The 18354-nt window shown below is 38.0% G+C and overlaps 1 protein-coding gene across 1 annotated transcript; it reads right to left on the bottom strand.

The window, feature by feature from the left end:
• Positions 1-13062: 13062 nt before the first annotated feature.
• LOC125082169 (60S ribosomal protein L37-like) lies at positions 13063-13408 on the bottom strand. Its single transcript, XM_047697479.1, has one exon. It carries the CDS (start codon positions 13391-13393, stop codon positions 13100-13102), a length of 294 nt encoding a protein of 97 aa, XP_047553435.1. The 5' UTR covers positions 13394-13408; the 3' UTR covers positions 13063-13099.
• Between the last annotated feature and the right edge of the window lie 4946 nt (positions 13409-18354).

The raw sequence follows: 18354 nt of genomic DNA, 5'->3' as shown, positions 1-18354 counted from the left end.
TTCCACCAAAGGACCATGGTTTTCAAACCAAAACAAACAAGCAAACAACAAAAACACATTTTTTTTCTAAGAAAATTTTACCAAAAAAATATTAATTCTTCTAGCCTTCCACACCTTTCCCTCTTACTTGTCTAGACAAATGGCAATGGAGTCGCTCTGACCTCCTCCTCAGAGTGATGTAGGCTGGCGGGGCTCCGAGGACCCAGAGGGGTCCCTGGGGACCAGCAAAGAGGGGGTTCTTGGCTTTGTGCAAGATGGAAATCAAACACAGGCAGAGAGGAAATGAGAGTAGACTTTATTGAAGATGTAGAGAGAGAACAGATAAAGCCAGAGCACCTGGAAAACTCAAAGGAAAAGGAGAGAGAGTCTCCGCTTTGCTTGGGGTCTGGGGTTTTTACTGAGGATTGTGGTCCAGTGTGCATGTCCTCTCAGGCATCCAGGAACTGGTGAAAACAAGGACAAGTGCTCAGGTGTCCTCCACTTATGTCATGGAGCCAGGGGTCCTGGTGTCAAGGTGTCTGCAGTCAGTGGTCTTGGATGAACGTACATAACAACCCCCCTAGTGGCTTCTTAGACGTTATCTATTATGCTGGAACACTCCAAAGACATCTTTAACTCCTTACCCCTTACAAGGAGGACACACATTATTTGTGTACGAGGCATGTGTGAAGCATGGGTGCAGGTCCTAGCAGGAAAATGAGCAAAACAGGGCGCCTGGGTGGCTCAGTGGGTTAAGCCTCTGCCTTCGGCTCAGGTCATGATCTCAGGGTCCTGGGATGGAGGCCCGCATCGGGCTCTCTGCTCAGCAGGGCTCCTGCTTCCCTCTCTCTCTCTCTCTCTGCCTGCCTCTCCGTCTACTTGTGATCTCTCTCTGTCAAATAAATAAATAAAATCTTTTAAAAAAAAAAAAAATGAGCAAAACAAGCAGTCCTCTATGGGGTCCCTTCAGTTTCCTTATCTTAAGAGGAGTTTGAAAATGATTGATGGGGTGGAATAAACTTAGAAGTCCTAAAACATGCTTTCCTTATAGAATTTCTCTCTCAAACCCTAAGTTCCTCCCCTGCCGCATCTCCACCGGCTTCGCAGGCACAGGTAGCTTTCTCTGGAACCTCTGCAGGGTGCAGGCACCGGAAGTCCTTCCTGATCCCAGGTCCCAAAGCCCCTCCTGGTTTGGGGGCGGTGAACGCCCAACCACAGTCTGGGCGGTGCCTGTGGTTCTTGGCCCCGCCTCCTGCCCCTCCTTTGGTAATGCCCCGCCTTCGCTGCTTCCTGATGCTGAATTCGGTCAAGGAAATCAAACGAAACCTGAACTATTCTGCCACAGGTCAATGGTTTCCAGCTTGGGCTGCGCCACCATTACTGACCCCACAACTTCCCTTTTCAGCTCAGGTTGGTTTCTTTTCCATTCGCCTGAGAGGCGGGTGGTCGTCAGGCCCAACCTTCACCTCCACATCTGTGAATGAATCTGTGTCCTCACTGTGCGCCACGCCCTGTCCGAGGAACATTTACTACAGTTCTACCCGGCGGGAAATAGTACTTGAAATCCCCTTTTTACAGATGAGAAATCTGAGGCACGGAGATCACAGGCCGGGGAAATGGCAGAGGCAGAATTTGAGTGTGTGTTCTCATCACCCCTCGTGTGGTCTCCCCTTAGAAAACAGAAACTCTCAGGGGTAGGCCGCTCCATGCCCTCCCCCCACCTCCCAGCCCATCTCTTCACTAACCTGTATTTCCACCTGTCCTTGAATCCTTCCCTTTCTACCCATAATTTTGATCCCAATTTCCCTCGGTGTCCCAGAAGATTGCTCTGCCAATTATTTTTCCTGTATCCCTCTACTGAAAGTATTCCATGAAAGCTTCTGGTAAAACCTTGTTTGCCAAACCCATGGCTGCTCCAGAGTCCTCTCCCTGCTAAGCCCCCCGGAAGCCCTTTTTCCTCTGTCAGCCAGTCCCCTGACCTGGAGCCTTGCCCCCTTTAGTTTAAGTGACACTGCCCTCCCCTGACCTTCTACTTCTACAGCAGATGTTCTCACTTGTTTTGTTGTTGTTGTTTGTTTGTTTCAGTGCAGATGCTGAACTCCTCCTCAGACCACACAACTCAGAACTCCTGGCTCAGGAGTTCAGGCATTTGTCGTTTCTCAAAGCATCTCAGGTGATTGGCTCAAAGCAGGGTTAAGAACCACTGTTCCCCATAAGCCAGACACAACAGGTAAATATGCAATGGTTCCACGTATAAAAGGTACCCAGGTGTCACATTCATGGAGACAAAAAGAAGAACAGGGGTTACCGGGAACTGTTTGTTCCACCTGAAACGTCCCTACCTGCTTTCCTACCTGACTAATTCCTACTCATGCCGTGGGCTCAGCTCGGGGCTTGCGTTGGGCTAAGTGGAAACTCCGCAGTCTTCTCTCCCTTGGAAACGTCATTTGTTCTGCAGCTGCAGCTCTTGCCTACATATTATTCATCCCCAAATCTACCTCCAGCCCTGGCAGTGCTCCTGAATTTTGACGCAAATTCATGTTTTTCACGGGCTGTCTTCCACAATAATACTTCTTTCCTCAGGCACCTTAAACCCTACATGTCCAAAACTCAAGTTCTCCTTTTCCTCCTTTCCACCCTGCTTTTCCTTCTGTGTTTTCTGTTTCAAAAACTAGCATCAGGGATGCCTGAGTGGCTCAGTCGGTTAAGCATCTGCCTTCGGCTCAGATTGTGATCCCGGGTCCTGGCATCAAGCCCTATGTCATGTTCCCTGCTCAGCAGTGATTCTGTTTCTCCCTCTGCCCCTCACCCTGCTTGTGCTTTATCATGCTCTCTCTCTCAAATAAATAGATAAAATCTTTAAAAAACAAACAAACAAGCTAGCATCAGTATGTACTGTGCACTCCAAATAGTACTGTACTCAGTAGCTATTATTGTATGGACGTTCATAATATAATTAGCTATAGAATTATAGGAATAGAATTATGACAAAGACTTTAGAAACATGGTGAAGCTGGTGGTTAAATGCCTGTCATTCTATAGCATCTCTATATAAGATAATTTCAACAAAATCAGTCTCTTAATGATCAAGATAGAAAAGAAAAAGTTTAGAAGAAGTTTAATGGTGTAACGTGTTTATACTGGAGGCCATGTGTGTGGTCAACTATTCCCAGAGCACCATTATTTACAGTGTAGAAAACCTCCTTTGAAAAGTGGAGATTTGGGGCATCTGGCTGGCTCAGCTGGAGGAGCGTGAAGCTCTCAATCTTGGGACTGTGAGTTTGAGCCCCACCTGGGGTCGGGCTGGGGCAGGTTATGTTCTGGTCAGTAGAAAGTAGCAAGCTGACATGTCACTTCCAGGCTGGAGCACATCAAAGTCAGTGTAACTCACCTTCTCCTATCCTGGTGACTTTAGCAGGTAAGAAAGTAACAGAATCACAGGAAGAAGGAATTCTGCATCCCCGAAGTCCAACACACTGACAATCCTGGCCAGCCTGCATTGGACCTTTTGTGAGAAAAAAAATTTCGTTTTTTGAGCCACTGAGATTTGGGGGTCTGTTACCATAGCATAGCCCCCTGATACCGGCTATTACAGCAGGACGACTACAGTCGATAAAGCCCGAATCACTATTAGCATCCCTTCTCATTGCAAGGGTTGGTTTTACCTGTGACCACTTTTTTAATTAATTATTTTTATTAACATGTAATGTATTATTTGCCCCAGGGGTACAGGTCTGTGAATTGTCAGTCTTACACATTCCTGTGACCAATTTAAAAAAAAATTCCAAAGTAGCCCTGCATGAAATACTATGAAACGCTAGAGGGCACAATTGAGTTGTAGAAATTTTTGGTCACTGTGGTAAACGAAGCAAGGCATGCAATCTTGTAGAAATTAAACAATGCAACAGAAAAATGAGTGGTGAAAATCATTAGCTTTTGAAACATTTGTCTTCTTTGTAAACCTGTTAGCTACATTTCACCATTTGAGATCATTTAAAGTGAATTTGCAATACTTTAATTTTAATACAAAACCAATAAATCCCCAAAACACGTAAAGCATGTACAATTAAAAATGTGAATACTGACCTTGAAAAACTAGTGGGAGTGTTCTCAGGGCAAGAGAAGAGTTCATCTCCCATCTGTATTTCTTTTTTTCTTCAGATATGCTTGTCTACCGGTGATGACCATTAGGCCATGGAATCCATACATTTTCTAACCTGGTCACTAGAGAAAGCTGAAGTTTCTAAGGCCCAGTTATTGTAAGAGGTGACCAGATGTTCCAAACATCAAGCTGTGACAGGAAGCTCCCCACCCACTCCAAATGTCATGCTGAGTTCTGAGCAGACTTCCTTTTCCCGTTTCCTTTTTCCCCTCTCTCTAGTTTTTTTTCTTCAAAGTCTATTCAAAAGCTGCTGCCAAAACTGTCTTCCTCTATTGTTGTTCTGATGACATCATTCCCTTCCCCAACACCCCCTTGTCTTTCGTCTCATGATCAAAGCTTGCCTTTACTTCCTTGGACTGCCTCTATGCCTGCCTGTACTTCATTCCCCCCTTACTTTTGGCTTCTCTTCATCAGTTGCTACACAGGATTGTCATTTTTGATGTCCCAGTGTTGAGGTGTCTATCCATCTTTACTTCTAACAAAGAGAGTCTTCCCATTCTTCCATCCCAGACATCCCATTTCTCTTCTAAACCAATTCCATTTATATATTCATTGCTCAAGAACATATTGTACACCTTCTGCCTGCCAAGCATTGTTCTGGGCACTGTAAGAAGAGGTATAAACATAGTAGAACTCCTGGAAGCCATTCAAGTTGGGTCTTTGTGAATCCAACTGGAATTCACTCTCCTTTAGACAGTAAGGGGACAGAACTGCAGGAGGAAATTATGTAAGGACACCAGTATACCACCAGAGTGGCAGATTTGGGGTAATTCTAATTATTGTATCATCTTGTCAAACTATAAGTTCAGGGGGGCCTGGCTGGCTCAGTCAGTAGAGCATGCGACTCTTGATCTGGGGGGTGCGAGTTCAAGCCCCATGTTGGATATAGAGTTTACTTTAAAAAATAAATAAATAAATAAAAAGGACTATATATATATCTTCACTTACAAATTTGAGTCTTAAATTGGTGTTAAGAATATGAATCCCGGGACGCCTAGGTGGCTCAGTCAGTTAAGCCTCTGCCTTTGTCTCAGGTCATGATCCCAGGGTCCTGGGATGGAGCCCCGCATCCGGCTCCCTGCTCAGCAGGGAGCCTGCTTCTGTCTCTGCCTCTGCCTGCCACTCTGCCTGCTTGTGCTCTCTCTCCCTCTCTCTCTCTCTAACAAATAAATAAATAAATCTTAAAAAAAAAAAAAGAATATGAAAAATCACAAAAACTATTCTTTCCACTGCAAACCAAGCTCCTATTTTAAAAAATTTCTAATTGAGTTTAAGACCACAGTAAACAGTATCATATCAACAGGAAAAATATATTACAGTAATGTAGAAAAAGGCAGCTGTGCATAGCCCAAGACTCTCTTACATGAGAAAAGCTAGAGTACATTATTTTATTTAGTAAACCAAACTACCTTAACAAAGTAGAAAATTAGTTACTGTACTTATAATCTCCTGTTATTGGTGTGATATATAAAAGGTTTATATTGCATTCCTATTAATATACAATTTTGAGATTTTTAACATGGGATAAATACTGCCTATTAATCACATGTATTAGAGGAAAATCACTTCATAATTAAAGATTGTATTGATATTTTATACTTAGGAATTTGGAATTTAGTCTAATGAAGTTTGGTTATTAGAAAGCATACTAAGTTAGTGGGTTCAAGCTCAGTCATTAATTTGATGTGTGATAGTTTGCATACTAATGTTTGGATCTGTCATTTCTCAGTTTCCTTACCTGTGAAACAGGGATGGTGACTGACATCTACTTACCCACTCTTCGAGATCATTCTAAGAGTCAAATGTGTTCATATGATCAATTAATTTGAAAACTATAAACGGTTATTAAATGTAAAGCATTACTATTACATTTATACCACTGAGATTTAAAGATGCTGTGATACAAATTATATACTTTACTGATCGAGTCAACTTAAAGTTCCTGTTGTTGCTTAATGGAAACTGCTTTAGACATACAAGTTTCTAAGGCGACATAATTAACAGAGGAAATAAACTAAAGTACCTGCCTTCTGCCATTACAACTTCTCCAAATGTTTCATTTAAAATCACATTAGCATTTGTTAATAAGAAAATACTACTCTCAAACTGTATATTTTTAGAGTTATAGAATTCAAATGCCCCAAATCACATTTTCCCTACATAACAGTATTAACTATTCCTAAAGTTTTTGTCATGTACTTACTATGTATCAGGCATGATACTAGGAATTAAAAATAGAAATATAGATGAATATTATCTGCCAGGGAGAGTATTATTATTCCACTTGAGTGTTTAAAATTAAAAATATAATTTGGCATTTTAAAATAATATTTCTGTGATAGACTCACCACTTTGTAGTGGTATGCCTCATTAAAATTTTTATTAATATCTTTTAATAGTAACGGTCACTTATTCAGTGACTACTATGAGCCATGCACTGTGCTAAGTGCTTTATGCACTTATTTTATTTCATTCTCAAAACAGCTATGTGATTGAGGAAAAATTACTATTCCCAATTTATAGGTAAAGAAACTGACACAACAGAAGTAACTTATGAAGTTCCCACATCTAGTAACTGGAATTTGACCCCAGGCAGAGGTGTTCTTCACCACCATGCTGTACTATTTCAACAAAAGGAACTGCAATAAAATCTACAATTAGAGTTAAATTTATAGACCATGACATACATTTATTTATTTACTTACTTATTTATTTAATTAACATATAATGTATTATTTGTTTCAGGGGTACAGGTCTATGAATCGTCAGTCTTACACAATTCACAGCACTCACCATAACACATGCCCTCCCCAATATCTATCACCCAACCACTCTATCCCTTCCCCACCACCCCCAGCAACCCTCAATTTGTTTCCTGAGATTAAGAGTCTCTTATGGTTTATCTCCCTCCCCGGTCTCATCTTGTTTCATTTTTCCCTCCCTTCCCCCAGGACTTCCTGCCCTAACCATGACATTTTAATGGAATAGATTTGGGATATTCAACTGATCACATTACTTGTGAATAGGGAAGCTTTGTGATGGTTAATTTTGGGCCGTGTAATCCCATGTGATCCCAAGATATTTGGTCAGATATTATTCTGGGTGTGTCTGTGTGGGTGCTACTAAATGAGATTAACATTTCAATTGGTAGAGTGAGTAAAACAGATTGTGCTCCCTGGCCTGGGTGAGCCTCATCTAAGCAGTTGAAGGCCTGTCCAGAACAAAACGGCTGGCTGTCCCCTAAGTAAGGAGAATTACTCCTGCCTGGATGACTTCAAACTGGGACTTTTCCCTTCAAACTACAACTAAAATATCAGTTTGTCATGGTTCGCAGGCCTTGAGAATCATACTGAAAGTTCTCCAGAGAAACTGAGAAACAGAACCAATAGAAAATGTATGTGTGTATATGACTTAAGGACCACTCAAGAAAATGTTCAAAAAGCCAAGGAGAATGGAAAAATAATGATTATATAACATTTTACAGATCGTGTCTGAATAGGATAAAAACAAATGGTCTGTTCAAGTCATAACTCTGTCACTTTCTAGTTGTTTGACCTTGAGTAATTCACTTAATCTGAGACTCATTTATTCATTCATTCATTCAATCACCAAACACTTTCAGAAGGCACCAAATGTACTGTGTTAAGCACTAAAGATATCGGGGTAGATAAGATAAAGTCCCCACTCTTAAAAAATTCAATAGAAAGAGAGCTGGAGGCATTTGATAGAAAAATTCATGCCCAAAGTCAAGAGTCATAAATATTGAATCATCAGACTCCTTTATTTCCTATCTCTTCCCCACACAAACTCTGTACTTCTGGCATTGTTTGCACTCTATCTCCACACACATTTTAGGCTCTGAAACTCTGCCTAAGTCATATCCTCCCCTTTGAGAAATGTCTTTATGGAACAGATTTCTCCATTATGTGCCACTGCCTTTTCAAAGTTCTTTTCAACTGCTAGTAAGATCTCCCTCTACTTTAATTTCCCAAAATTTTTATTTTCTATGATCTTCATTAACATATATTAGATATGAGCTATTATCCATCTTTGTGTATAATATTCTAGGTGTTAGGCTTCTAAAAGCAGAATATATCCTTGTATTTCTTTGTTTCATTCAGTACAATGAGCATTTCTTGAGTAACACTAATGATTTCTACTATTGACTAGTGAAGAGAAACTGGAGAATCACCTCTTTTCAATGTCTTGATTTTTCATAATTTATACAATGAAGAAAATACTTGATAATGGGAATTTTATGTAAAGTATTTTTTGTTACCAAGAGAGAAAAAGATTAAGTAGGTTACAAATAGAATAATCTGTTCATAATGTCATTATGAACATAAGGAAATTAATCAACTCTATTACTGAGATTAGATATTTTCTATCCATGACAAATATCCAAAAGTATTCCCTTATGTAAGGATTCTAATCTATATTCAATAGTTAAATTCTAATTATTGAAAAATGCTTAAGCCAGATACAATTAGCAGTTCAAATTTATTGATATGTGGTTAAGGAACTGAGCTCCCTAAGAAAAGAGGTAGGGCTGGGAGCTCCTTTTAATTTGTGGAGGAAGTGAAGAAAAGTGATTATGAATCAGACTCAGATTATAATAGTGATGCTACCAGTTATAAGAGTACAAACTTGGACACACTAGCCTTGTAAAATCTCAATCCCAAATCTTATCCCAAATAAGAAAAGGATATTCATCACAGAAGAATATTTCTGATTCCCAGGACATTTGAACCTCATCAATACCCAAATTTGTAGGGCTGTTATGAGGGATTAAATGAGCTATGATGATTGAAGTACTGGTAATTTGCCTAGTACTTAGTGATTATGAAATAAATGGTACCTGCTATTAAGAAGAGACAACAATCCAAAATGGAGTAACTTGTGCTACACTTACCTCAGCACACTGAGACTTGATACCCAACCTAATTGCAATTTCAACCTCTCCTAGGAATGTAATCTTGAACTAGGGAATCTGAAATTTCCTGGTCAGCAGTAGTGAGGTAATCTGTCTGACGACCCCCATGGGGTGCCTGGCTGGCTCAGTTGATAAAGCACGTGACTCTTGATCTCAGGGTTGTGAGTTTGAGCCCCACATTGGAGGTAGATGCTACTTAAAAGCAAAACCTTTTTAAAAAGATCTTTAAAAATAAAAATAAGTGAAAGTCTCCTATTTTGTTCAGATCCTCAGAGTATCTCTCTATTTGCTAGATGGGATGCTGCTTAATTCAGGAATTACTGAATAAATAATCTTTAAATTTACCCAGTTGAATTTTTTTAAATGTGACTTAGAAAATAAATGGCCAGAAGCTTATATGTGGCTCATCACACGAAGTTCTTCATACTAGTTCTGCATTATTTCCATGTGGCTAAAATTTCTGTTAAATGTGTGGGTTTTTGTTTTTTTTTAAGATCTTATTTATTTATTTTTGAGAGAGAGACAGAGCATGAACATGGGAAGGAATATAGGAAGGGGGAGAAGCAGACTCCCCGCTGATGCCATGCAGGGCTTGATCCTGGGACCCCAGGATCATGACCTGAGCCGAAGGCAGATACTTGACCAACTGAGCCACCCAGGTACCTGTCTGTTAAATGTGGTCTTCCTCTTCCTTAAAGAAGTTCGTAATCTGGTTTTTCCAAAATAGGCTTTATAGGTTAGAAGTTTATCTCTCCATTATGCTTTATATAAATGCTTTTACTTTATATTATTTAATGTTCTTTGTGGGGATCATTATCTCAAGCATTGCACCAAGGGTATGATTATAGAGGTTTTGATTAAAAGAAACCCAACCAGGGGTCTCCCTTCCTCTTTAAGTTCTGGAATGAATTTGCAAAATTCCATCTAAATAGCTGCAATGTTCCTGGTCCATTAGGCATTAGCAGCAGGATTTAAATTTAATAATTCACAGTGAAGCATTAAAAAAGAAATGTGAAAAATGTACATATGATTGTAAATATAAAGGAAATGATTTGAGCTGAACCAAAGGTAAAAAAAAATAATAATGTTCCCTGTAGTTAAACTAAAACTGCTAAATAGACTGGAATAGTAAAATAGATTCCATAGCAGATGGAAGCCAAAGAATGAGAGTATTATATTTATTTCAAATAATTGCAACAACAGAAAACATACTAAATACAGGTATACTGGAGGGGGGGAGAGCAACACTTCAGGGCTGTTAGTGGGAAAAACTACCAGGTGTGGCTCAGAGAATCTGGAGCTTAACTCAAGATGGATCTTTTAATATCAAATTATTATTTTTTTGTTTTTCTTTTAAAGATTTTATTTATTTATTTGACAGACAGAGATCACAAGTAGGCAGAGAGGCAAGGGGAAGCAGGCTCCGCGCTGAGCAGAGAACCCAATGCGGGGCTTGATCCCAGGACCCTGGGATCATGACCGGGGCTAAAGGCAGAGGCTTTAACCCACTGAGCCACCCAGGCGCCCCAAATAGTTTCCAATTTTTATTGCCAAGAGACTGGAAGCTCCTTGAGAAGCAGGGACCATGTCAAAATAATTATTATGTTTATTGAATTAGTAGAAGAGTAAGTATGTATGTGTGCCACAGAATATAGTTATCCTCAAAAGGAAAAAAATAGGAAGACAGAATCTAGCATTTGTTGCTGTTGTTTTAATTGCATTGACTTCAGCCATTCATTTAACTTCTGCTTCTCATTTCTCATGCATCTTATTATCATTTGCCTTTTTAATTTTTTTATTTTAATTTTTTTTTAAAGATTTTATTTATTTGACAGAGATCACAAGTAGGCAGAGAGGCAGGCAAAGAAAGGAGGAAGCAGGCTCCCCGCTGAGCAGAGAGCCTGATGTGGGGCTCAATCCCAGGACCCTGGGATCATGACCTGAGTGGAAGGCAGAGGCTTTAATCCACTGAGCCACCCAGGCGCCCCTCATTTGCCTTTTTTAGAAGATAATTAGAACAATTCTGAGATGTGGAAAGACTCTAGACATTTTTGTGACCAAATTCAACAGAATTAAAGTTGAAGAAATCTTTATATTAATAGAATGAAACAAAGGAATTAAAGTGGGTTTTTTTTTAAGATTTTATTTATTTATTTGACAGAGAGAGAGGGAAAGTATAAGCAGGGGGAGGGGCAGAGGGAGAGAGAGAGGCCAGCTCCCCGCTGAGCAGGGAGCCCAAATCGGGACTTGATCTCATGACCTGAGCTAAAGGCAGTCGCTTAACCAACTGAGCCACCGAGGCACCCAAGTGTGTTTTTTCTTAAGGGAAGACTATTTATTGCAAAGAAATCTCTCTCTCTCTCTCTTTCTCTTTCTCTCTGTCTCTTTTTAAGTGAAAATTTTCTGCTACTTGGCCAAAACCTTAAGATTTATGGAAGGTTATGGGAAGAGAGTCGATGGTCTGAAATAATATGTTGACTAAACCCTCTTTTTTTTTTTTAAGATTTTATTTATTTATTTGACAGAGAGAGATCGCAAGTAGGTAGAAGCAGGCAGAGAGAGCGGGGAAGCAGGCTCCCCATTGAGCAGAGAGCCCAGCCCTATGCGGTGCTCCATCCCAGAACCCTGAGATCATGACCTGAGCTGAAGGCAGAGGCTTAACCCACTGAGCCACCCAGGTGCTCTAATCCCACCTCTTTTAATGCTTTCTCAAATGTGGTTTTGTTAATATCAAGGAAACTTTTTTCTTTTTTTAAGTCAATATTCACCACCCAAAACATGTGAATTTTATAATATGAAGTGGAGAATGACTCTAAGATTGTAGATCAATTTGAAACTTTGAAGTCTTTTGCCAGAATTTTTAATAGAATGACACAGTGGTTAAAACTGTTGATTCAAAAATTAAACTATTTGAATTTAATTACCAGCTCTACCACTTCCAGCTATATGTTTTTGTCTTAGTTAGGACCTTCTTTTTCTTTCATTTTCTTTGCTTATAGGACAGGAACTTCTGATATACTGTAAGTGTTCAAAGAATGTTACCTGCAAGTTTTACAAGATCAAGTAGAGATTTTGCTAATACCAAACCAAATAGTGTAAATTGACAGAATTTTATAGAAGGAGAGACATTAAAAATCAGCTAATACAGTGGATTGCAGACTTAATTGTAACACACAGTGAAATAGTATATATCATGACTCAGAATGTAAACATCTATAAGGGAAACAAGAATCTGGTAAAGTAATATTTTTATATGTGGCTCATGCTCATATTTCTTTGTTTCATTTTCTAAAAGATGTTGGTTGCCATCTACTAAATTGTTTTGCTACTTTCTAAGGAATTATAATACACTGTGTGAAAAAGTTAATCTAATAAAATGCCTTCACTTTACAGTGTAGAAAACTGGAGTCTTAAGAACTTGGGGAAGTCATTTAAGATTACATAGCTAGAAAACACGTTTCACCACGTTAATGGAATAAAGGTTAAAAATTATATAATCCTCTCAATAGATGCAGAAAAAGCATTTGACAGAACTTCACACCATTTCATGATAAAAGCTTTGAACAAATCAAGAATAGAAGGAACATAAAGGCTCTATGTGACAAGCCCACAGCTAACATCACACTCAATGATGAAGAGTGGAAAGCTTTTCCTCTAAATTCAGGAATGAGACAAAGTGCCCATTCTCACAACTCCTATTCAACATAATACTGGAAGTCCTAGTCAGAGCAATTAGGTAAGAAAAATAAATAAGTGTAATTTCCATTGGAAAGAATAGGATACAGGGACAACTGGCCATCTATTTGGAAAAAGGGGAAAATTAGGTCACTACTTCCTATTCTGTGTCAATAGCAAACATATTCAAATGCACTGAATATTTTTATGTAAAAGGAAATCACAAAAATACTAGAAAAATATATAAATCAATTTAGGATTAGAAAGGAAATTTATTGTTGTTGTTATTATTATTATTATTATTATTATTTTTAAACTACGATGTTTATTGTGACTAATTGCTGAAATCCTTAAGATGAACTGGATGCTGCAACAGCTGCCCTCTTGGGCTTAGGTGTTGTTCCTTCACGGAATCCATGCCTGAATCTGCGGGACACAATTTTTAGGTGCCTCATTCGACCGGTCCCAGTGGTATTTCGTCTTTTAGCCTTGGCACTCCAGTTATACTTTCTCTTGCACTTGGCAGGGTAGCCGCATTTGCTACACGTGGACTTCTGAAGGTGGTAGGCCTTCGAGCCACAGCGGCGACACAACGTGTGCGTCTTATTGCGACGCTTTCCAAATGATGACGTCCCTTTCGTCATCTTGTTTCCGCGGCAGGCCCCCTAGAAAGGAAATTTTAAGACTGTCAATTTAAAAGAAACCAAAGAGATCAATAAAAAGATTAAAATATTTTTCAATTTTTTCGTATTAAAAAGAAAATCTGCAAATACATTTAAATGGCACATGAAAACATGGGGGACTGTTGCCATTGTTTATGAAAAATAAGGAATTCAAACATTCAAAATACAAAGAATATTTACAAATCCATAAAGAAAGAACTGTCACGTGTAACTGCAAAGTTGGTAAAGCACAATTCATAAAATTAGAAATATGAATGGCCAATAAATGTCCACGAATTCTCTAGGCAAATTTTTCTTTCTTCAGATGGACAGTCAGATGTCCCAGTGTCCTATTCTTGGAAATTACATTAGTAGTGTTTTATTTCCTTATATTTATGTACTTTATACTTTTGATCAATTCTAAATTGATTCAATTGTTCAATTCAATTCAATTCTAAATTGATCAATTCTAAATTGATCAATTCTAAATTCTAGTATAAATGGTGATGAATATGCTAACTGGCCTTAGTGTGGTAATCATTTCATAATAGATATGTGTATCAAATCACCGTGTTCTATACCTTAAACTTATATGTATTATATGTCAATTATATCTCAGTAAAGCTGAGGATGAAGATTACATAAGTATATAAAGGCATAAAATTCTGGGACCAGAATTTCTTTTGAAATATAATTTACATATCATAAAATTCACCCTTTAAAATGTATAATTCAGTGGTTTTTGGTATAGTCACATAGTTGTCTAATTGTTATCTCTATCCAATTCCAGAATATTTTCATAACCCCAAAAGAAACCCCATACCCACTAGCAGTGGAACCAGAATTAGTATTCACTCCCAGACCAAAGATCTTTCCACTGTCAAAGCTTTATATGAATTTCCAAATTAATTATCTTAAAGTAAGTAAATTTAATAAGGGTTAATATGTCTAAATGACCAAATTTATCAAATACATGCTTGGACTTTACATTAGTCTGTGCCATTAACTATCTTAAGATTTTATATAAATTTCTATATCCTTTTTAAAAAAATATCTACCATATCCTTAATGGTACATGACAAACACTTGGGAACAGATCCTATGTATTCTAAACAGACTCAGGAAATGTTTTGTTTTTTGGATGTATAGCTCATCATCTCAAAGGAAATGAGACTAGCGACTTCTAGAGAATATGTGAGACTTGGAGCTTTTCACAAAAGGAGAATTTTTTTTTTTCTATTTCAAGGTTTTCAAATAAAACTCACAACCAGACAATAGGCTCTTTAGCTGTCTAAGGAGAACCTACATATTTTCTTGAACAGGAGTTCAAATAAATTTTAAAAGTGCCTCACGGTAATATTAACCAAAATTTTCACTCTGGTTTTTAAAATATCCATCCCTTGGTCTCTGGCTTTGCTTCCATTTTAACTTGTTGGAATTTCACATAAAATGAACATGAGTGCCTATTTTCTATTTTATGCCAAAATTATCAGATCTCTAAAAGAAAAATCTCTGTCACATTTGGATTATTTAAATAGTATTCTCTAAAGTGTGAGTCATTGTATATTTTTTGGTTCTTCAGTGCAGGGTTATTGATTCTTTAGTAAATACAGTCTCAAGTATTCATAAGGACATACACCCATGCAAATTAATGATTCAGAACTGAGGGCTCAAAAAAAAAAAAAAAAGAACTCAGGCTTCAAAAAATTTGAAATGGTTGTAGATTAGTGCACTAGAAAGAAATGAAAATAATGATAATGACAATAAAGCCAAAAAATAATTTTAAAAATATAGCAGCTAGTTCTTTTAAACAAAATTAAAAATTTAATCAAATTAGGTATAAACTATAAAAACTGATCCTTAGTCTCTAATGAAAACTTTCAAAAGAAAACTATGTATATTATGTCAAATTTGGTAGGATATTAATTCCCTTTTCTCCAAAAAAAAAAAAAATCCCACTAAAAGTTTTGAAAATCTATTAATATTTATATCCCTTGAATTTCAACATAAAGGAAATATCCTACCATTAATTTCAAGTTCTCCAAGTCCTAAGACCTTTTAAATACAATATAAACTAAAATATACAGAATGCATCAGGAAATATTGTATAGATGCTTTATGAATGAATGAATACGTTGATTTTAAAATATTAAACAACCTTTCCTAGTGTTGGGTTATTAACTGTGTACTGACTCTAATCACTGAGTTATCGTTACTAGGGAAGGCTTAACTACAATTACCAAGCCATGGCCGATTAAAATGTAAACCTTAACATTGACTTAGCCTAGATGTTTTGTATTGGCAAAGTGATTATATTGTACATGTAGCCATTTCTCAGACATTTGGTTCTCTGTCCAAAGACCATGGTTTGGGGGAGGTGTCATTGGAAGATTGACAACAGAGGCCAAATGCTAATCTCCAGAAAGTTATACTTAACACATGTTGTTTTTCTGAATTGAACTCATTCTTTTTAGGTGAGTCTCATACATCTTTTTCAGTTGGCCCCCAAACTTTTCTTAGAGATACAAGATGATAAAATAATTTCCTACAAATCTGTAGAATTCCACATTTCTTATTTATAGACTCCAATGTATACAAACAATTTACCAATTTTAATTATTCCAGAATTTGGAGAAATAAATGCTGTTTTCACGGCCATTGAAAAAACATTTGAAAATAATTTTCTTTTTGTAATCACAAAAACTTTCAGTGGAATAGGTTTGGAAACTTTCCTCTTATTAGCAGTGTGCTGCTTAACCTCTCCAAGCTGGAGGAATCCAATCTGTAATTGGGAATAATTCTATCAGCCTCCAGGGTGATTATGAGGATTTAGTGAATGATGTAGGTAAAGCACTTGTCATACATACAGTGAGGGCTTAATAAAAGATAGCCATTGTTGTCCTTGTTATCAGTCCTGGTGTCTGTATTGCCAGTCTCACTGATTCATTCACATGACCTAAAACATTTCACCAAAGCATGGATCTTATTTGTTGCCTATGTTATTCCCTTAGAAAGAAGAAAAATTAAGTAGCTATTTTAAGTACTCAAAAGCCCTATTTATATACAAATCAAAAGGAGTGTAAATACACTTTACTAAAGGATTAAATACATTATGGTTTACATAACATTATAAATCTGGTCAGATTTTAATTTGCTCAGATTTAATTTACTATTCACAAATGTGAAAAATAATTATCTATACCACCGAATATGCAGAAAGAAGATTTAGTTTAAAAAGTATATTAAAGGTTTTCAAAAAGCATAGATTTATTTTCAACGTATTTTTTTTAAAAAGCCAACCACAGTGTTAGCTTGTAAAATATCTAACTATAGGTTCCCTATTACTAACCCTGTATGTATGTTTCATAATCTGATGTCAGTTAACTTAAGAGATAAGAGCATGCCTGATTTATAGTTTCTTTTCCAAACCTTTGATGTAGGTAAACATTCAAATTTTAACTTCTTGCCTTCAAGCAAAGTTATGTTCTACTTTTCGTAACCCATTTGTAAAGATTTCCAGGAAGTAGCAATCTGGTAGCAATTTTAGTCGTGCTTAAACTCAGTGTCAGAGACACAGACATATTATGACCACACACCAGCTTAATGTACCAGAAAAGTAAGGGCGAAATACTTGGTAATGGCTATGGGAATTACAAATATAGATCTTGGGAGGACATTACAAGCCTGTAGGGCAGAGATAGCAAATGAGTTTCAACATCTAACACCAATTTCAGGTGTTAGCTGCCTGAATTGTGTTGAGGATTTTGAGGATGGGAGTTCGTGCTCTGGGAGAAAAGGTTTGTACTATGTTGTGATCTAATGTCAATGACTGCCCTGGGCAGGCAGGATCTGCCAGCTGTGTTCTAGGTTTGGGGTGTTCCATATGGCTCAAGGCAATTAGAGTTAGCCTTGGGGTCCTACAATACATTATGCCTGTTTTTCACTGTATAGCTATGTCATCTTCTCTGAAAACCAGTTCCCCCATCCCAGGCCCACCCCCTCTATGTGCATGAGACAGGAGATGCTTCCCTTACAGCATTTGAGTTTCCTGTCAGTAGTACAAACAAGAAGCAGAGACTAAGTAGTGCTTTTTATTTGCAAAGAACAGAGGTCCATACTTAATTTAAGCAGAAAGAGAATTTTCTTTTGGAAGTTCGGAGAAGGAACAGGAAGACTGGTGGAGCACACTCAGGCAGGAGCCAAGGAAGCAGCACAGAGTTTAGGTTCTGCCATAGGGATGGTCTGCTTAGGATATAGGCACCTTCAGCACTGGACTCTTGCCTACAGCCACTGGGTTCCCTTACCCCTAGGCTTCAGTCACTGGATTCTCAATACCACAGCCACCATGAATAATCACTGAGTCACCTTTGCGTCACTCCTTCAAAATTCAAAATTCCAAGCCAAAGCCTGGAAATAGTGGTATTCAGATCACAGCTTAGAAATTGCTGACACAGAACTAAGTTGAGAGTGTGAAAGTTTAAAGTTACAGGTAAGGCTGCCTAGGAATAGGCAGAGTGGGTACCAGGAGGAGCTAGAGCAGAAACTAGGGATTTTGCTAGATATAATAGTCCTGGGACCAAATTGTGGGAGAACTAGAAGGAACATGAGTTAGAGAAACGAACTAAGAGATGACCCCAAAGTAGATTCCAACCCAAAGACCAGACTTCCAAAAAAGTAGTCCTGGAACTGGGGAGGCACACGGGGCACACCGTGGAATTCTATTTTAGACCAGGGAGCCAAGTTTAGAAGCTGGAGAGAACAACAAAACAGAGCAAAAACATGTGCTGGATTTGCGAAAGCTTATATAAGATTGACATTTATTACGTCTATTCATTGTAGGATGTATCCTTACACATCCAATGAATTGGTTCCCTTAGGCCTTGCCCAGTTGAGGGGAAGTAAAATATAATACACTAGCACCAGTCCTTGGGGCAATGAAGGCA

Source organism: Lutra lutra, chromosome 12 (genome assembly GCF_902655055.1).
Source record: "Lutra lutra chromosome 12, mLutLut1.2, whole genome shotgun sequence".
Taxonomy (NCBI): Eukaryota; Metazoa; Chordata; class Mammalia; order Carnivora; family Mustelidae; genus Lutra; species Lutra lutra.
The sequence above is the reverse complement of the archived record's forward strand: the minus strand, read 5'-3'. Positions and strand labels throughout refer to the sequence as shown.